Source organism: Mauremys mutica, chromosome 25, assembly GCF_020497125.1.
Source record: "Mauremys mutica isolate MM-2020 ecotype Southern chromosome 25, ASM2049712v1, whole genome shotgun sequence".
In the NCBI taxonomy this organism is placed as follows: Eukaryota; Metazoa; Chordata; order Testudines; family Geoemydidae; genus Mauremys; species Mauremys mutica.
Window position 1 is genome coordinate 11749034 of NC_059096.1, and position 21003 is coordinate 11770036.

The 21003-nt window shown below is 51.9% G+C and overlaps 1 protein-coding gene across 3 annotated transcripts in view; it reads left to right on the plus strand.

The window, feature by feature from the left end:
* Positions 1 to 21003, plus strand: part of LOC123356521 (alpha-2-macroglobulin-like protein 1) — a 56246-nt gene that overhangs the window by 14061 nt on the left and 21182 nt on the right. For 2 of the 3 annotated variants that reach the window (XM_044999851.1, XM_044999852.1), the window contains exons 9-16: positions 971 to 1085; positions 2154 to 2263; positions 14727 to 14891; positions 16009 to 16239; positions 16657 to 16720; positions 16864 to 17009; positions 17401 to 17550; positions 18149 to 18328. In XM_044999851.1, coding sequence (XP_044855786.1) covers positions 971 to 1085; positions 2154 to 2263; positions 14727 to 14891; positions 16009 to 16239; positions 16657 to 16720; positions 16864 to 17009; positions 17401 to 17550; positions 18149 to 18328 — 1161 coding nt within the window. Of the gene's footprint in view, positions 1 to 655; positions 810 to 970; positions 1086 to 2153; positions 2264 to 14726; positions 14892 to 16008; positions 16240 to 16656; positions 16721 to 16863; positions 17010 to 17400; positions 17551 to 18148; positions 18329 to 21003 lie in introns of those variants that run through there. The other variant, XM_044999853.1, reaches the window with a different exon arrangement.

Genomic DNA, 21003 nt, shown 5'->3' on the forward strand with positions numbered 1-21003 from the left:
AGGCTCAGCACAAACAGACCGTATGGTGTATTTCAATCAAGCAGCAAGCACACCACAAACACACACACTGCAGACAACTGGCAGCTGTGTCGCAGGGCTTAGAGACCTCTACGCCCCCCCCCCCGCCCCCACCTTCACCACACTATCTCAGTGCCTCACTTACCCTCCTAGCCCCCGGGAGGCGGGGCAGGCTCCTGTGCCCATTGTACAGATGGGGAACTGAGGCACGGAGATGCTCAGGGTCCGTCTGCACAGCAAAAACCCTGCGGAAGCGTCTCCCAGCCCAGCTCTGCTGCCTGGGGCTTGCACCGTGGTGCTAAAGGGACAGTGTAGACGCTCGGCTGGAGCCTCCCTGGGTCTAGTGCCTGGACCCAACCATTGACCTGCTGGTTCTACCCCGCAGCACAAGCGGGATCCGCAGGGCTGGGCTCAGACTCGCGGCCGCAGGGGGTTTCTGCTGGAGCCGTACTCAGAGGGACTTGCAGGCAGCCTGTGGCAGAGCAGGGACTCTCCAGACCTAGGCTAGTGCCCCAGGTTACGGGGCCGCCCGTCCTCATCAGCAGCTCTCGTTAGGCGGGGGCAGATCTCCCTGAATGCTCTCAGTCCCTGCGGGGCTGGGTGGGGACAATTGGAATCAGCCAGCGTTACCATGACGATGGGGGACCAGCACCAGGGGATCTGTGATGGTCACGAGTGGCCAGGGCCTGTTTTATGTCTGTGATGGGCACAAGTGGCCACCCACAACAGCGCCAGCTGCACAGCGCCCCCTAGTGCTGCACTGGGGTACCAGGGTCAGGGCTGACTCCAAGGTGAGAGCGCCCCCTGCTGCTGACTTCAGCACCCAGGTTCTCTTTGAGTGTCTCCCGTCCCAGCACTAACCAGGCCAAGCCCGATGAGAGACCCGCTGAGCTGACACCTGCGGGGCCTGGTGCAGAGCTGCTGCTAACGGGCTCTGATTCTCTCCCTGCAGACTGACAGCAATGGCTGCTTTTCCAGAGAGGTGGGGACGGCTCTCTTCAACCTGACCTACTCTGGCTACAAGCGGCGCTTTCAGGCCTACGCGTCTCTCTTGGAGGAGGGGACAGGTAAGGTTGACAACCCTCCAGGATTGGCCTGGACTCTCCAGGAATTAAATATTAATCTTTAATTAAAGATTATGTCATGCGAAGAAACCTCCAGGAATACTTCCAACCAAAATTGGCAAGCCTGGGGACAGGTGGGACTGAAATCAAGCACACGTGCACGCCCCCAGCTCTGAACCCCCAGGGGCAGAGGGGCTCACTTGTACATGTGATAGTCATTCGTAGCCCAGCTGCTTTAGCGATGGGCCCACAGGTAGCGTTGGGGGTTTTGGGTCTGGGGTTCTGGTTCAGCCCATTCACTGGGATCGATCCCTCATGAGGAGTTCAGACCTGGGCACGTTCATGCAAAGACTAAACACCCTCCCGCGAGTGGCCTCTGGCTGTGGACCGAGCTGGCAGAGTGGAGTGACGGCCCAGCCTGTGTCGCTGGGCCCTGAGTCACGGCCTCAGTGACGTTAGCGCTTAGCGTTCAAAACGGCAAGTGCTAATCGCTTAGTAACGAACCCAGATAACTCCACATTTAACCCGGAAGAATCCTGATTTCCAGAGCAGCCGACACCCGTTTGGCTGAAAACTGTAACTGTGGGGTGGCTACAACCTTCCCCTCGGGTGCTGACATCAGCGATGGCAAAGTGGCTGGAGGAGAGCGGGTCCAGAACAGCAACAGATCACTGGGCACTTCTGAAAATGGCCCTTTCTGGGGGCAGGCCCTGTGCCGAAAGGCCTGTGTGCGGGGTCAGCTCTGGGGCCGCTCAGTAAGGAGCTCTCTGCTGGGGAAAGGGCCGCAGAGCCAGGAGACCCTGCTGGCAAATGTCACGTGGCTGGTTTGGGATTAAGCCCCATGGAAGGTGGATCTAAATTTTCTAGTTTCTAGATTATCCAGGAAAATCTTTCTCCACCCCAGGCCGAACCTCCCAGATTCTCCCCCAATCACACCCTCCACTCCATAACGAGAGGGGGTAGAAATGGCTGGGCGGATTGTTATGGAGAGAAATCTGGGACATAGCCTGAACTCTGGTGTCACTCTTAGCACCAGCACCTTCCTCCTATTGTCCTTCCCTCTCCTGCTAGGGGTGGAGCTCAATGCAACCAAGAGCTGTGACATCGTGTCTGAAATCGCTACGGTGACCTTTGAGGACGCTGACGAGACTTACAAGGCTGGAATTCCCTACACTGGCAAGGTAACGGGATTACCAGTGTGACAGAGTGGGATATGTCTGTACCACACTGTAACCTCCATTGATGTTGACTGCTTGCCGGATGTACTGCACTTCTGGTGCTCATGTGCCCCATGCACTGGAGATCGGATGCGTTAGCTGTGCTCTCCATGTCCTCAAGCCCCCCTTCCCGAGGGCACGATGGGGGTTGAGCAACCAGCCAACCCTCAGTTCCTTCTCACAGCCTCTGGCTGAGAGCCAGAGCCAGCAGCAGTGTCTGGTCTCCTGCTCCGCTGAAGTTTTTCTCTTTATATTTTGTAAATAGTAATATTTGATAGTTAACAATTTTTACAGGAGATAATGGTTTAGTTAGTTAGGTCCCTCTCCTCGGAGCAAAGAGTGTCGGCCATACTTACAGGGTGGTGGAGTCTAGCCTGGGAAGCAGGGACTCTGAAAAACACTTGGGGATCGTGATGGATAATCAGCTGAAGACAAGCTCCCAGTGTGACACTGTGGCCAAAAGCGCTAATGCGATCCTGGGATGTATAAATGGGGGACTCTCAAGTAGGAGTAGACAGGTTATGTTACCCTGGCAGCCATCTCTTCCACCTCTAAGGCTGTGCCTGCCCCGGTCAGCGACCTCGAGTGTGATGGACGCCATCCTGCCAAGGAGCATAGGAATAGATCTCCTTCTCAGGTGCCTGCTACGTCACCTCTTTCTTTGTCACTTAAAAAGTTGGCTCGAGGCCAATCCCTGGTCCCTCTGGCGCCCAGAGAGAAGGAGTCCTGAGTCCTTGGTTCCTCTGATGACTGATCCCTTGGCACTGCAGGGAGGATTTAGTGTCTAATAGGATCCCGCAAGCATCAGTCCTGGGTCCAGTACTACTCAGTATTGTCATTTAATGACTTGAATAATGGAATGGAGAATGTGCTTATAAAATTTGCTGATGACACCAAGCTGGGAGGGGTTGCTAGCACTTTGGAGGACAGAATTCAAATTCTTAACAACTTTGACATATTAGAGAATGGGTCTGAAATCAATAAGACGTAATTAATTAAAGACAAGTGCAAAGTACAACACTTAGGGAGTCGAAATCAAATGAACAATTACAAAATGTGGAATACCTGGCTAGATGATAATACTGCTGGAAAGGATGTGTGGGTTACAGTCAATCACAGATTGAATACAAGTCAACAGTGTGATGCAGTTACAAAAAAGGCTAATTTCATTCTGAAGCGTATTAATAGGAGTGCTGAATGTATAGCACAGGAGGTAATTGTCCCATTCCAATCAGCACTGGTGAGACCTCAGCTGCAATACTGGGTCCAGTTCTGGGTGCCACACTTTAAGAAAGATGTGGATAAATTGGAGACAGTCCAGAGGAGAGCAACCAAAATGATCAAAGGCAAATGACCTGCCGTATGAGGAAAGGTCAAAAAACTGGGCATATGTAGTCTGAAGAAAAGAAGTCTGAAGGGGGACCTGAGGACAGTCTTCAAATATGTTAAGGGCTGTTATAAAGAGGATGGAAATCAATTGTTTCCATCTCCACTGAAGGTCAGACAAGGAGTAATGGGCTTAATCTGCTGCAAGGGAGATTTAGATTAAATACACCTCTACCTCGATATAACGCTGTCCTTGGGAGCCAAAAAATCTTACCGCGTTATACCAAACTTGCTTTGATCCACGGAGTGTGCAGCCCTGCCCCCCCCAGAGCGCTGCTTTACCGCGTTATATCTGAATTCGTGTTATATCGGGTTACGTTATATTGGGGTAGAGGTGTATGAGGAAAAACTTCCTAACTATACGTGTATTTAAGCTCTGGAACACACTTCCAAGCGTGGTTGTGGACAGGGCCGGCTCCAGGCACCAGCATTCCAAGCTGGTGCTTGGAGTGGCAAACTGCAAGAGGCGGCAGTCCCTGTCGTTTTGCCCCCAGCCAGCACGCCGAATTGCCGTCGTGGGCAGGTGTGGGGTGGGCAGTCCGTGTGCCCTTAGGGCGGCAGGCGTGTTTCCGCAGTGGCGGCAATTCGGCGGCAGCTTCGATGTTTAGCTGTCTGCTGTGGCTTCAGCTAAACATAGCAGCTGCCGCCGACTTGCCGCGGCCGCGGAAACACGCCTGCTGCCCTAAGGGCCCACGGACTTCCCACCCCCCACCCGCCTGCGGCGGCAATTCCACGCGCTGCTTGTAGCGGTGAAAACTGTAGAGCCGGTCCTGGTTGTGGAAACCCCATCACTGGAGGTGTTTAAGAACAGGTTGGGCAAACACCTGTCAGGGATGGTCTCGTCTGGGTTTACTTGGTCCTGCCTCAGTGCAGGGGGCTGGACTAGATGACCTCTCAATGTTCCTTCCAGCCCTACATTTCTGTGATTCTGTGATGTTCCTCGGGCACCCTTAAGATCAGCCCATCTATTAGAAGAGTTTTCAGCCTCCACTTCTTCTTGTGGAGGTAGTGAAGGGGGCTCAATATTCTGTTCCACTAGGGTACCCTTTTATGGCCCCTATGTATTAGAGAAACCCTTTAGGAATAAGGGCAGATATATGCATGATTGCACTAGACCCTCTGCTTGTATCCACCTACATGGCTTCATTCCCTTTACTGGTATGGCCAACGTTCCTGGCCTTACTAGCCCCCGTGGTCTCATGACATTCTAAACACATAGCCCTATCCACTTGAGGGTGAGGTATTCTTTGAAGGATCAACTGGTTGTGCCATAGACTTCTCAAGCTTCTGACATACAGCCCCAGATGATGCAGGAAGTTATGCCCCAACAGCTACTTGCTGGGGCAATTCGGGAACATCCTCATCATCAGATGAAGTCATAGCACCACCTCCTACATCTCTATTGGCAAACGATAAAATGTACCAAGAGCTTCTGCAGTGCATGGTGGAGGCATTGGGGATCCCAATGCAGAGTGTCCAGGAAAAGGGACAAATTGCTGGACATTTTACACACTCCTTTGCCTGAGAGACTTGCAGTTCCTATAAAAGGGCATTTTTGTACCAGTCCATTTATTGTGGCAGACTCCACCATCTTTACCACTACTGTCAAAGAAGACATAAAAGCAACGTCAAGTCCTTCCTGTAGGATTTAAATATTTCTGTTCTCAGCCTCCTCCTGGGTCTTTAGTGGTGACTGCAGCAGAGGCAATGACTAAACCACAATCTTCTAAGACCACCCCTTAAGATAAGAAACTGAAAAAACTGGATCTCATGGGAAGAGCTACTCATCTGTGAGTTACAAGTTTGTGTGGCAAATTTTGATAATTTCCTTTCCTGTTCTGACCATTTGAACTGGAACAAGGCCATTGAGGTCCTGGAGAAACATCCTTCTGAAGCCAAGGACAAATTTCAGGGTCAGTTAAGGCCTCATTCAGCACCAAGAGATGCGGTGGACCCCACTTCAAGATCTATGGTGACAGCAGTCACCAAGCATCGCCCATCATTGCTACAGTGCTCTGGGCTGCCAAGGGAAGTTGGAAATACATTGGACGATCTTCCCTTTGAGGGGAGTGAACTTGAAAGTGCAAAACCGGCTGAAGTGTTTGTGACGCTTCCCAAGGTTCCCCGGGCTTGTGAGGCACCTCACTACCATCTGCTCTTAGCGTGAGAAGGCCTAGACCAAGCCTTCCCGGACTCAGTTCCCTGACTGGCAACACATGTGTTGCTCTCCAGGCTTCCACACGCCTCACTCTTTCTTCGCAGGTTAGCAATGGGCACGCTCCAGCCCCCAGTCCTCTGAGCATCCCCTATAGTGTCCGGCCCCTTCTCCACTGGGCACTCACAGAATTACCAGGCCCACTGCTCCCAGAAGACCAGTGTACCACAGCTTACTAGTTATACCTTCGATCCCAGCTCCAATTAACACACAGAACTTAGATTTATTACAGAGCAAGCAAGTGGGTGTTTATTTAACAAAGAACAGAGATCCCTATGCCAGTAAACCAAAGTATTGGAAACAAGGGGTTAAATATACAATAAAATCATAAACACATTCTAGAGCCTGAATTCAGTTAACAAGATGCCCTTTTGTCTAATAAGGCTCTGCTTACCCCAAGTCCTCTTCTCACGGCATCTTTCAATCAGGATGGCTGAGACCCTACTTTCATGCGGTGAAGCCCCTGGCAGCTTGCCTCCCCGGTCAAGGATAACTGGGGGTTCATCTGCACCCCAGATATGGTTCCAAATGTTCATTGCGTTTACTCCTCAACAGGATATCCCCTGCTGCTTTTCTTTTTTCCCGCAGCTCTCACAATCTGTTGATTAGCATTTTGCTCAGACTGTAAATGGTACCCCGCTGTGAACCACTCAAAACTCAGTTTACACATGAGTGGCCAGAGAAAGAGAAGCATCTCTTCCCCCTCTGCCTGACAGGAGCATGTGGATCACCTTTTGGTGACCTGCATTAACTCACAGACCTAGAGAACATATTTTAATACATATACATAACTCCTCATATGTTTTCCATACAAACCTCTCACAATTGTTAGGATGACCAGTGTGACACGGGCTTTCATTAAAGACCTTACATGACACTCTTTGGCAAACTAGTACATAGTGTGACATTAGCCAAGGTACAATCTAGACAAATTAACAGCTCTGTTCCCTCAGTTCTCCAACCTAGGGTACCTTTTACACTGCTTCGCTGTGAGAGCTACCACTCCTGGTCTGCTCACACCCAGCCTCTAGCATGTAAGTTACTCCCAGTTATATTGTATGAGTGCTATGGCCAGCCACTCTTGAATTACACTGTAGAGCAACCCCAGAAAATTCCCAGTCCCACACTTTACCGCAAAAATGTGCGTCTTGTATTGCCCGGTGCCCTCTTGGACAATACAAGCTCGTATAAAGTCCCTCATTTTATTAACAGGAAATGATATGCACAAATCCTGTTATCCCAAATGGAGTTTCCCAAAAACTTCAATCCAAACACCCAGTTTTAAATCAAAGAGTAAAATAAATTTATTAACTACAAAAGATAGATTTGAAGTGATTACAGGTAATGAGGCCTAAACTTCAGAATTGGTTACAAGAAAATAAAAGTAAAAAGTAACTAATACCTAACTTAACAAGCTAAGTATATTCAAAGCAAAGGTCTCTCTCACTACATGTTACTGGCTGAATCTCTTTCAGTGTGGATCCATCCCCAGTCCAATGCTGCTTCCTTTGTTCTTCAGGTGTTGTCGATACTGTGGGTAGAGAGAAAGGGAGACATCATTTGGGGCATCTGCTCTCCTTTCTTCTTCTTTGAGAATTATCTCCAGCTGAAGGTCAGGAGACAGAAAGTCTGTTTGGATGGGAACCTCAAGCTGTTTCTTTCTCGAGATGTAGATTTTTTGCCCACATCCTCTCTCCTGCCGAAGAGTGGCCACTTAACCAAGTGACGATCCATTTGATTTCATTGACACCTGGCTTAGGCATCAGCTATACTTTTGTCTCTGGGGAACCGGTTTGTGACTGCCTTCCAGACATGGAACATGTCTTATTAATACCATACAGTAGAATCTTATAACTTTACATACAATGTAGCCACACATTTCACCAAGACAATAATGACCAACAAAGTATGAGTTTTCCAATGATACCTCACAAGACATACTTTGTACAAAATGTATCATAGTCTTGTAAACAGGATGAATATAAGGGTACAGACTGTCACAGAGACATCCCAGACTCAGGGGCTCCCTAGACCCTTCTTCCCCCTGTGCTCTCTACTGGTTGCCACAAAGGGGACCTTGGGTCCAGTGTTACACATGCAAAAAGATTTCCCGCCACACTCCCTGGGTATTTATACCCCACAGATTGAAAGGAAGCAGTCTCGTCCATTTCAGAGACATCCCGTTACTGCTCCATTCTACCACACCTAGCAGAGGTCTTCAGAGCAGTCCAGAGAGAAGCAACATCCTCACAAACGAAACCTGTCTTCTACAATAACTACAGCTCTTAGCCCTCCCCTCTCTTCCCTGAAGCAGTGAGTTTGACATTTCCATCAAGAGCTGCCAACCAGTCTCAGATGACTTTACCCTTTCCCACCCCATTTGCAGACCATTCACATTATTTCCAGGAAGTCTGGACCCATATTACCACTGATCAGTGAGTACCTACTGGAGGTAATTCAACAAGTATACTTGATCCAATTCCAAGTCCTCTTGAACCCTGATCCATCTTCCCCACCCCACCAGGGACTCCTCCCATGCAAGGTTATTACAGCAAGAGGTTCAGTCACTCATATCTCTGGGAGCAACAGAGAAGGTTCCTCAGCTGTTTCAGGGACAGTGGTTTTATTCCCACTACTTTCTGGACTCCAAGAAGTCAGAAGGTTGGTGTCCGGTATTATACCTCAGGGATCTGAACACTTTTGTATGCCAATGTGCCATGATGATCTAGCCAAGCTGTGATGGACTCCATCCCTGATTTGGTCTCTCTCTCTCTCCCTCTGTCTTTTGTCCACCCCAGTGAAAGCAGCTGAGTCCCTCGGAAGGGCTGCCTCCTCCTGATTACCTGACATCTTGTTCCCTTTGTTCTCCAGCTCAGTTCACATGTCCCACCCACTGGAGTTTCCTGCTGTTAGGTGCGCATTGTTCAGTTGTGGGACATCTCTTTGTTTCGCTGGACCTTCTGGTGATTTGGGTTGGTTCCAGACCGTTCTTTAATGACCCTATTCATTCCACCCAGACAACTAGGTGACACACATACCTCATGCCTCCTGCACGCCTCTAGGTTGACTGGGTAGCAATACAGAGCACAAAGGGAAACTGAGATACAGATAGGCTTCCTGAAAATATTACAGAAAATTCCCTCTTTGTCACAGCCAATTCAAGCTTCACATGGTAAGTATCTCCTCCATGCTTCCTTCCCTGGATCCTCTGGACTATTCTGCAGCTCTCTGTCTGCACCAGGCATATTTCTATATTTCCATCCGTTCAGCACACAGGAAATATCTGTTTTTTTGTGTGGGCAACACACACTATCAGTACAGAGTGCTGCCATTCTGGCTATCAACAGCTCCAAGGACTTTCATGAAATGCCTGGCTATGAAAGCAACCCATCTTAGAAAGAACAGCATCTTAGAGTACTGTACCTCAACAACTGGTTGGTGCAGGGTTCGTCTCCCCAACCGGTCACAGAAAGCATTCGATAAATCTTGACACTGTTCTCCACTCTGGGACTAACGATAATCAAGGACACGTCTCATCTAATTTCCACTCTGAAAATGGGATTCATTAGAGCCTTCATAAACTCTGCTGCAGCAAAGGCCTACCTGCCACAGCCAGCTTCAACAACACATTGGCTCCGATCACTCCAGTGCAGACCAAGTCGCAAACCACAATGAGGACACGCCTCGGTGGTGAGACGGAGTGGCCTCCCACTTAATCTGAGGGGGAGGAGTCACTCAGTAGACCCTGGTGGATGCAGTCAGGCCGGGATTTCCCCTCCCGTTGGAAGTTAAGGGGTGGGACAGGAAGTATAAAGGGCGGGTTCTGGAGCTCTGTTGGGCCACCACTGGAGGAGGCAGACATCTCCCGTCTGCTCCCAAGGCTGGAGATTGAAGAGGCGCCCCACCGAGCTGAAGAACGGCCAGACCTGCCGGAGCCATCAGCCGTCCGAGGCACAGAGGAGCCAATGGGACTGCCGCTAGCTTTGTACCCAGAGGAAATGGAGGATCCCCGCAGATTCAGGTACATCGCGGAGGGACGGTTGGAAGTGGCCCAGGGACAGCCGACCCCAACCTGGCTGCACTGCTGCCAGACACCCAGTCAACATATTGCAGCTGGATTCCTCTCTGACCCAGTGGCGGAACACTCCGCCACTGTTAGGGCCCTGGTCTGGGACCCAGTGGAGTCGGGAGGGCCTGGGTCCCCCTACCCTCTGCCTCCCCCCCTCGGGGTGGCAGCCTCCCCATCTTAGGCCACGAGGCCTGTGTTTGTCTGCCGTCTTCCTGAGCCAAGATGTCAGGCCATAGACTGTCTACTGCTCCACCCCGCCTCAGAGGTCAGAGAACCCCCCTCTTGAGCCCACAGACCCTTTGGTGCTCCGCCTGGCCTGAGGCCTGAGCCCCTACACTGCTTGATGCTCTGCCCTGCTCGAGGGTCTGGGCTCCTAGACTCACTGCAGCTCTGCCTCTGCCTAAGGGCCAGAGCTCACAGACTGCTGGTTTACTCTGCCCTGCCTGAGGGCCAGAACCCACTGATTGCTCGTTGTCCTGCCCTGCCTGAGGGCCAGACCTTAGACTGCTTATTACTCTGCTAATTCCCTGACTCTGGGTGACACCTCCTACTGACCCAGAGCGGGAGGACCCAGAGCTAACCCACTACAGTCTCCAATTGCTGGGTCATATGTAGGGCCCTACCAAATTCACAGCCGTGAAAAGCACATCACAGACTGTGAAATCCGGTCTTCCCCCATGAAATCTGGTCTTTTGTGTGCTTTTACTCTACACTATACAGATTTCACAGAGGAGACCAGCATTTTTCAAATTAGGGGTCCTGACCCAAAATGGAGTTGTGGGGGTGGGGGTCACAGGATTATTTTAGGGCGGGTCACGGTATTGCTTCCCTTACTTCTGCGCTGCCTTCAGAGCTGGGTGGCCGGAGAACATCAGCTGTTGGCTGGGCGCCCAGCTCTGAAGACAGCGCTCCACCAGCCGCTGTGCAGAAGTAAGGGTGGCCATGCCATACCATACCACCTTTATTTATGTGCTGCTACTGGCGATGGCTCTGCCTTCAGAACTGGGCTCCCAGCCAGCAGCCACTGCTCTCCAGCTGCCCAGCTCTGAAGGCAGCGCCGCCACCAGCAGCAGCACAGAAGTAAGGGTAGAAGTACCACAACCTACCCTACAATAACCTTGTGACCCCCCAACCCCTTTTGGGGTTAGGACCCCTACAATTACAACACCGTGAAATTTCAGATTTAAATAGCTGAAATAATGAAATATACGATTTAAAAATCCTGTGACCATGAAATTGACCAAAATGGACCGTGAATTTGGTAGGGCTCTAGTCATATGGCTTCATGCACATTGGTGACTCCATCCACAAGACTCACCATTTAGGTTGTCTGCAGTGTACACAGCAAAGGTGTGAAAGTGCAGATTCCACAAGACGTCCTGAACTCCTTCAGCTGGTGGAATGACCCGGAGCAAGTTTGCAAGGGTGCGCCTCTCTCACCGTTAATGCTCACAAAGCCCATCCTGACCCAGGCTTGTGCACTGGGATGAGCAGCTCATCTCGAGACCCTAACAGTTCAACATTCTGGAACTCGGGGCCATCTGACTTGCTTGCATGGTTTTTCCACCCCATATCAATGGCCAGAACATCCAGATAATGATGGACCATACCACTGTGATGTTCTATGTAAACAAAGAAGGAAGGAGCAGGTCCATCCCGTATGTAGAGAGGCCATCCTTCTGTGGAACTGGTATGTATGTCACAACGTTAGGATTTCTGAAATTTATCTGCCAGGTCTACAGAACATGCTGTTGGATCCTCTGAGCAGACACCGGTTGCAGAATCATGAATGGTCCATAAAAGACTCAGTTATGAGATCCATTTTACATTGATGGGGAGCTCTTCACACAGATCTGCTTGCGACTAAGCATGACAGAAAATGCAACACCTTGTGTTTCACAGGGGGGCAGAGTCTGGCTTCTCAAGCAGATGCTTTTCTAGTGCTCTGGACTCAGGGACTACATTATGCTTATACTCTCGTTCCTTTGATACATGTGTCTTACAGAAAATCAGACAGGAGAAAGCCTTGGTCATACTGGCAGCCCCAGCTTGGCCAGACAATACTGGCATCCAGAACTCAAATCTCTGTCACTGTCCCCTCCAGTTGTACTACCTCTGTGTCCGGACTTAGTCAGCCAGAACAATGGATCTGTTCTTCACCCAGACCTGATATCACTGCATCTGATGACATGGAAACTGCCTGGTTACTGGACTTAGAAAAAACTTGTTTTGCAGATGAACAAAACATCCTAGTTCAGAGCAGAAATAGTCCAGTAGGGTGTACCTAGGCTGCGATATGGACACACCTCTCTGCATGGTCATCTCAACACAATCTGCTCCCAACAGGGCCATCGATTCCTGATATATTTCAATATTTGCTGTCCTTGAAAACATCTGGACCATCTGTAAGCTCAGTACAGGTTCATCTGGCGGTAAACTTGCCACATCATCCACCAGCCCAACATTATACAGTTTTCTCTCACCCTAAAGTAAACAGAGTCTTTCTCCCAGAGCAACAGCCTCCTCCATTATGGGACCTTAATATGGTGCTTATCTGACTGATGGACCATCTGTTTGAGCTGGTCTACGCTGGTCTATGAAGACTTCATTCCTCATAACATTTACATCAGCTCAAAGGGTTGACAGATTACAAGGTCATCATAGCCTGTCTTTCATAAAGATAATGTGGCATTTAAACCACATCCTAAATTTCTCTCAGAAGTGGTTTCAGACTATCATTTAAACCATTTCATACCTTTACCTGTATTCTTTCCTAAGCCCCATTCCTTGAGGGGTGAAGTGGCTTTTACACATTAGATGTCCTTCAAGCCCTGTCTTTCTATCTGGAAGACAGAGCTTGAAGGGATAGGATAGATAACAAGACAGAAATTATCCAAATGCCTCTATGTAAATCCATAGAACATCCCCATCTTGAATACTGTGTACGGGTCTGGTTGCCCCATCTCAAAAAAGATATATTGGAATTGAAAAAGGTACAGGAAGGGCAACTAAAATGATTAGGGGTATGGAACAGCTTCTGTATGAGCAGAAATAAAAAAAACCCACGAGGTGTCTCTTCCAAACTGAAAGGTTCCTGGGGTGAAGGAATTTCAATGCAGAGGGTTTCCAAGTGGGTGTCCAGTTGCATTACAATAGTTTATGAGAGAGAATTTAGAACAATCTGGGCAGGTTAGATTACATTCTATAAGGGCTCAGGTAGCTTCCACTGCTTCTTTGTAGGGTGTTTCTTTAACCGATGTGTGTAGCTGCTACATGGTGTAGTGTACATACTTTTACCAGACACTACTCAATTGTGAAGCATCTCCTGATGCTTGGTTCGACAAAGCTGTATGATAGAATGTTTCAGTAGACTCAGTCCTCTCCAGCTTTATGATACATTGTGAGTCACCAGAAATGGAGCGAATATAGACAAGCACTTGGTGGAGAAAAGGAAGTTACATACCGTTTTTAAGATGTGTTGTTTAAATGTTCTGCACAATCCACCTCCATTTCCCCTTTACTGACAAGTCTATTGTTATGGTCTTGACAGTTGGGATGGAGCCAAAGGGTTGTTTGGCAGCTCCTCCCCCTTTATGCCCTGGGTAAGGGGGTGCCCAAGGGAGGTATGCAGGGCGCAGGCACAACCAATGGCCACTGGTGGCTAAATCATTCAGATCTGCATCGCATGGGGCACATATGCACCAGAAGTGGAGCACATATAGGCACCACATCTCAAAGAACTCCAGTTACTAACAGGTAGGTACCGTCCCTTTGTATTTTGTGCTGTGCACACACGTAAATTTGCGCAAGGTAGATTATCGAATTGCATTCTTGACAGGTGCCCAGCCTAGAAAAGGTATGCGACACTTAGCTGAAGGACGATCCTAGAGAAGATCTCAAGATGGCAATCTAGCGCCATCAGTTTTGATTGTTTCTCAACTACTGGCCCACCCCCACAGAACAATGTTTTTTCTACCAAAGGGCCTGCAGGTGGGGTGAGCATGTCTGGGGGAGGGAGAAGGAGTTTTCCAGCTGAGCACATGGCAGGAGGGTCCAGAGAGGCTCTACTTAAGAGGGGTCACTGCTCTGTGCAAGCCGTGCCGACCATCACCACGTGCCAGAAGGCCTGGCTGGAGACAGACAAGCCGGGAGGGATTCTGCCCAGCCTGAGCTGTTGACAAGCCCCAGAGTCAGAGGCAGGGTGAGGTCAGACTAGGGAAGGGTGCTCATCAGCACATTTGTTCTTTGGCAAAGATCTGTAACTCTTGAGCCGTCTGTGACTGTGGTTTAGAAATTCCTTTGTTACACCCGGGTTCCTTACTTGCCTACCGCATTGTCCCTCAGGGGTTAATCTTAAAGCCCAACCTGGCCACCACCCAGCTGGGACTCAGAGGGAATGTGTGTAAGCAAAGCAAGGGGGCTGGGAGATCTGAGGCCCTGGTTAATTCAGGGCCTGGGGGTGGCTGGACTGTAGAGTCCAACATCCCAAGGGAGGGCTCAAGGGTTCAGACAACCTGTTACCCCTCAGTGCTCACCCCAGCACCCCCAGCTATTCCAGTCCTGCCAAAACTTCTTCCCAGATCTGCTAATGCCCCTCAGTCCTCACCCCAACACCCATCCCAGCCCTGGGCTTTCCCAGAGCATCTCAGGGCTGGATCACACTGTCCCTTTCTGCCCCCAGCCAGCTCTTTAGCCCCTAGTGGGCAACACTCTCCCAGGAGTCTGCTCCCCTGAGTTGTGCGTCTCTCCCGGCTCAGATGCTCCTGAAGGCGGCAGGTGGCTCTGCGCTGAAGAATGAGAAGCTGCAGCTCTTTGTTAGCTATGGAGATGTGAAGCAGGACCAGACCTTCCTGACGGACGAGTCTGGCAGAGCCTCCTTCGAGCTGGACACCTCCGGCTGGACTGGGAGGGTCACTCTGAGGGTAAGTAACGGGCATCCCAACATCTGTGGGGATCCTGCACTCCAGCCTCTGATCATCTCCTTTCGGCTGGACTGGACACCTGCACTTGACGTATGAGGACACCCAGAACTGGGCCCAGCAGCTCAGCGGTTGCTGCATTGCCTCTGTCAGGCTGCCCCATTCGAACCACTGGGGTTTTCCATGTCACTTTTGTTAAGTGCTAAGAAATGTTGTTTCTGCTGCGGTTACGCTGTCTAGGCTGCTAACCTGTTACAGCTGCTCAGTGCTTCTGTTCTTGGAGCTCCAGTGTTATCAGCACTAGCAGAGAGTGCAGCTTGCTAATTCAGCAGACCTCAATGTTACTCATAAAGAAAGACCACAGGCACAGTTCAGTGATGAAGACACTTGGCTAGGTTTATGGTCCACGAAGCACGGTCCTAGCGCCCTGGTTCTGTGGTTGCAGGTACACTAACATATGTATGCTCATGACAGTGGACCAGCTCAGTCAGCAGAGGGACTGTCTGCTGCTTCCTCAGCTGGACAAAGGTGCCCTTCTTATGACTTCCCCTTTTATACATTGATGCAAACAAGTTACATATGACACTCCTGATATGGTTAGTTACCAACCCTACACCTTGTACGGGCTGGTTCAAACAAAACATCCCCATTCACTATTCTGTCATTCCATTCTTATCTTACTTTGGGTCGGCGTGTTCCTGTACCATCTCCAAGGATTGTGTTTATGTCGTTACGTGAGAACTCTAGGTTAGGGTGTACCTGTACTAGCCTTCTGGAATGCGTTTACATGAACACCTACTACTTCTTAGGAAAGCCTGTGTTTTAGCAACACTAGTCATATCTTTAGCAAGTTCATGTACCAGACAGTGGACTTGTAAGCAAGCGTCTGAGTTTTGCTCATAGCATGGCCTGGCTATGTTGACTGTGGTTCAGGCCTCAGGTCTTACACCAGGCCCAGTGCTCCAGATTCTCTTTCTCTACTACAACTCTTATGGACACAGGGTGAGGGGTCTTAATGAAGAAATCAGTTGGCAAAGCCTGCCTTGCCCTGGCGGCATTCCTGTCCTGTGCTAGGCACTCTGTATCCCTGATGATCCCCATCGCTCTCTCTATCCCCCAGGGGCACTTCAAGCAGGTGGATGGCAGCTCTGTGTTTGGAAGAGTCTCTCCCAGTTATCCGGATGCCCATCGTAACCTGGAGCCCTTCTACTCCAAGAGCCAGAGTTTCCTGAAAATCCGCTGGCTGGGAGGGGTGCTGCCCTGCGACCAGGCCCAGCAGCTCCAGGTGGATTACATCATTGCTAGGGAGGCCCTGGGGAACGGGTCCAGGAGCCTGGAGTTCATCTTCCTGGTGAGCCCGTCCTGGGAGACTGAAGTGTGTGTGTGTGTGTGTGTGTGTGTGTGTGTGTGCGTATGAGCATGAGGTACGGAATCAGCGCTGTGACCCCACGACAGACCAGTGGGCAGTAGGACAGTTCCTTTCAATGAAAAGGGCGGGGCTAGATCAGGACGGGGCTTTTCCACTTTCCCCACTAGGGCTCTGGTTCCAATCTGGCCCCAGAGCAGGGGCTGTCTGGCCTGGGGGGGCTGGGGATTGGGATACCTGCCTGAATGTTCTTCCTTGCATCCAACCTCTGCTGGCTCAGTCCATGGGGAGGAGAGGCCGCACCCTGCCCCGACTCCGGCCTGCGTGGCCATCCCCACGTCGGGACGTTTGTCAACCCCCCATATAGCGTCTGCTCAGTGACTCCCGTCTCCTCCTCCGCAGGTCGTGGCCAAGGGAGCCATCGCCAGGATCCTCCACAAGGGGCTGGACCTCAGGGAGGGGGCTGGTAAGTGGCGGGGGAGGGGTCTGTGCAGATAAGGGGCGCTCAAGGGCGACTGGGGATTGAGCCCCCTGAGCAGGGGCCGGGCTGAGGGAGGAGGCTCTGCTGGTTGGGCCTGACTTCCCCTGGGTGTTTCCCACCATCCCTAGGGCTGAAGGGCTCCTTCTCGGTGGAGCTGCCCGTTGGCGCTGACCTGGCACCCGCTGCCAAGGTGCTGGGTTACACGGTGCTGCCCGATGGCGAGATGGCTGCTGACCGCGCCCGGCTGCAACTGGCCAAGTGCCTCCCGAACAAGGTGAGCCTGGGGCTCGGGGCGGAGGAGCCTCTGGGTGGGGGTATCGCTCCCTGCCCCATAACAGCAGCCATGAGCAGGGGCATCGCTGGGTGCCCCCAGCCCCTCCCTTCCTGGCCTCACAGCAGCGCCAGGGTCGTTGCACCCCCATCCACCTCAATCGCTCTGGGGTGTCTATGAATAACCGCAGCTCCCTCAGCCGTCCCACGGGGGCACTGAATGAGCCTGGGCTGCTTCAACCCCCCACCCCCAGCAGCAACCCCCAAAGCCCCAGCCCTTCAGCCAGTGGGGCCGGAGTGACACTCGGTGCCTGCCCCCCTGCCCCCCGCCCGGGCCTGTCTCCCCCTGCCCCGGGGGTCTCTCCCCTCCCCTGTGACGCGCTGTGCCTCGCCAGGTGAAGCTGGCCTTCTCGCAGGACCGGGCCCTGCCGGGCTCAGAGCTCCAGCTGCGGGTGCAGGCTGCCCCCGGGTCCCTGTGCGCCGTCCGCGCCGTAGATCAGAGCGTGCTGCTCATGAAGCCCAAGGCCGAGCTCAGCGTCGACACGGTGAGTCCAGAGCAGCTCGGCTGCTCGCCCGACCCCTCCCGACGAGTCCTCCCCCCTCGCAGGGAGGGCGATGCACGGCCGCTGGGGGACACCCCTCGAGGCCACCTCTCCCAGTCTGAGGGCTGCTCCCATGGCACTTGTCACCCCCTAACTCTGGGGGGTCCCCGCTTGCCTTGCCTGTTCTCCCATCAGCCCTTGCAGTGCCCTCCTCCTGGCACCCCTTCCCCCTGGCTCCAGCTGGGAACATGGAGCTCGGAGCTGAGATAATGGCCGGGGTAACCGGAGCTCACTCTCCAGAGCAGACTGGTCCCCAGGGGCAGGGGCAGGAGAATACCCTGCCCCCCATGTACAGCAGGGGACAACTGGCCAGGTGCATTGTGGGAGTTGTCCCTTCCAGGGTGATAGAAAGGAATGGATGTGGGGGAGCTGCAGCGACAGACGCCCATGCGGGAGATGGGGTTGGGTGGAGGGAGGCATCTGTGCTGGAGATTGGCCAGGGCGATTGGGGAGGTTTGTGGGGTGATGCATCTGTCAGAGAAGGGGCTTGAATTGGGCTCTGACTTAGCTTCCACACCTCATGTTGTCTGTTTATTTTTAGGTCTATAACTTGCTCCCCCGTTTTCCCCAAGGAGACTATCCCGCTGCGGCTCGAGAGCCCGAGTCAGGCGATTGTCCATATTTCTCTGAATACCCTGACTACGTGGATCCCTGGCAGTGGCGTCACAGAAGGCCCCAGTCTGTCCAGTTTTCTGACAGTGACTCCTACCGTTTATTTAAGGTAAAGTAAATGTGGAGGCCAGAGTGTGATGAAGCCACAGTTGCTGTCCTGGAGCCTCAAAATCAGGGAGAGAAATATACATAGGTAATGGGGCCAGATCCCCAGCTGGTGTAAATGGTCCTAACACCATTGAAGTCAAAAGGGCCGGATCCCCAGCTGGTGTAAATTGACACAGCACCATTGGAGTCAATGAAATGACGCCGATTATGCTGAGGCCCATGGTGGGAGGGACATGGTAGTGCTGGTTTGCCTGAGATACCGCTGATCATGAGGGGCTGTTGACTCACCTGTGGACCCTAGAGAGAGCTGAGAAACTCGCCCTCAAGTAGCCTTGTCCCTTCAACAGAGATCCCAGAGGTTGGTGCTGGGATCTCGCTCTTCGCTCCTGAGTGCTTGAGTGCGTGTTCCAAGGTCCTGCCTTGTCTCCTGCTTTTATTCAGTGGGTCTGTGCAGTGCCAGGAGCGTGAGTGAGGAGGCGTAGCTTGCAATGCCTTCTGTCTGCTGCCGACGTGCAGCTCTTTGTGTCCATCACACTGTTGTAGAAATTTCTGTCCATTCCAGCTGAGGAATAAGGAGAGACGGACACAGCTAGTCAAGCAAGGAGCCCCAGGAGGGGCGATCCGTTTATTTCAATTGGGTTTGAGCTCATAAGTCAGCAAGAACAAAGAACACACTTACACCAAAGTATTATATACAGTTGACTATGATAATCTATAGCTCTATGATTGGCCAACATTTGCTATCATTACCATACATAATTAGCAAGCTACATGAATCTGCCCCTCTTGTGACCCCTTGTGTTAGTTTGCAAACCAAGTAGTTAGTTATCTATAGGATGCAGGCACAGAAAGTTCCATTGTCGGCGAGCTTGGAGTTTGGCTACATTTCCTCTCGAAGGATCTTCCAGAGTTAAGACTATCCATAGCTGACGCTGCATTTTTCCCTGCTCCTTTTTCCTATGTGTACGTGACAAACTTGCCCCTTATTATGGAATAATTTTATTTCAACACAAAGCCACAAAGGTTCAGTCAAGTGCTTTACCCAGAGTCCAGTTGAGACTGGGGCATAGCAGAGCTGTCCGGCTGTTCAGGTGAGGCTGCGATTAGGTTGGGGAAAACAACCAGAAGAGATGGCAGAGATTGTCGCCCACAAGTTTGCAATGTGCAGCTCACAATGACTATAGCTGCTTTGAGTTGATCAGACAGCAGCTGTAGCCAGGGCAGCATTTCTCCACATAAGTCTGATCAAACTGTTGCAACCTTTTCAGTCTGGCGTGGACCTTGCTACCATTATCCAGGCCTTTGTCACCTCAAGTCTTGGGTTACTGCATTGTGCTCCACAGGCAAAGCACCATTAGAGTCTTGGGCTGGTGCAGAACTCTGGAGCTGTGGCTAGTGGGGGGGCACAAATGAAAGATTCTGGGGGGGTCACATGCCCCCCAGACTCCTCGGGATGCCTGTGGTGGGGACACAGCGGCACTCTAGTCTCGGTGTGTCCATGCAGCGCGTGGAGTGAGGAAGCCACAGGCAATTCATTCAGACCTGCTGAATCACTCTCTGCGTTTGTTGGAATAAGCTTTGAGGTTATTCTTGTGTGTTATTCCCGAGTGTTACTTAGTTCTGTATCATATAGCAAAGATGTTACTCTTGCCCCTAAAAAGTTAAAATCTGTGTTCTACAATATCTGAGAAGCAAAACCAAGGAAACTTGCAGTTGAAGTGAGCTCCTTTTAATATAGCTCAGGGGGCATATGCCTCCCCAGCAGAGGTGACACATGCGGGGGGCATGCAAGGTCATATCCCTCCACCCCCGATTTCTCAGGATGCCTCTGTAAGGTTGCCAACTTTCTACTCACACAAAACCGAACACCCTTGCCCCACCCCTTGTCTGAGGCCCCGCCCATGCCCCACCCCTTGTCTGAGGCCCCGCCCCCGCTCACTCCATACCCCCCCGCTCGCTCTCCTCACCCACACTCACTTGCTCATTTTCACTGGGCTGGTTCGGGGGGCTGGGTTGCAGTAGTGGGTGAGGACTCCGGCTGGGGGTGTGGGCTCCGGAGTGGGGCCAGAAGGAGTTCAGAGTACGGGAGGGGGCTCCAGGCTGAGGCAGGGGGTTTGGATGCGAGAGGGGGTGAGGACTCTGGCTTGGAGTGCAGGCTCTGGGGTGGGGCCAGGGATGAGGGGGTTGGGATGCAGAAGAGGGCTCCAGACTGGAAGGTAGAGCCGAGGAGTTCAGAATATGGGAGGGGGCTCTGGGCTGAGGCAGGGGTGAGGGGGTGGTAGGAGGTACAGGCTCTGGGCTGGGAGTGCAGGTTCTGGGGTGGGGCCAGAAATTAGGGGTTCAGGGTGTGGGAGGGACCTCTGGGCTGGGACTGAGGGGTTCAGAGGACAGGAGGGGGATCAGGGGTGCAGGCTCTGGGGTGGGGCTGGGGATGAGGGGTTTGGAGTGCAAGAGGGGGATCAGGGCTGGTATTGAGGGGTTTGGAGGACGGGAGGGGGATCAGGGCTGGGGCAGGGGATTGTGGCCTGGGAGAGGGTCAGGGGTGCAGTCTCTGGGCAGCACACACCTCAAGCAGCTCCTGGAAGCAGTGGCATGTCCCCTATCCGGCTCCTATGTGGAGGCTCAGCCAGGTGGCTCTGCACGCTGTCCCGTCTGCAGGTGCTGCCCCCCGCAGCT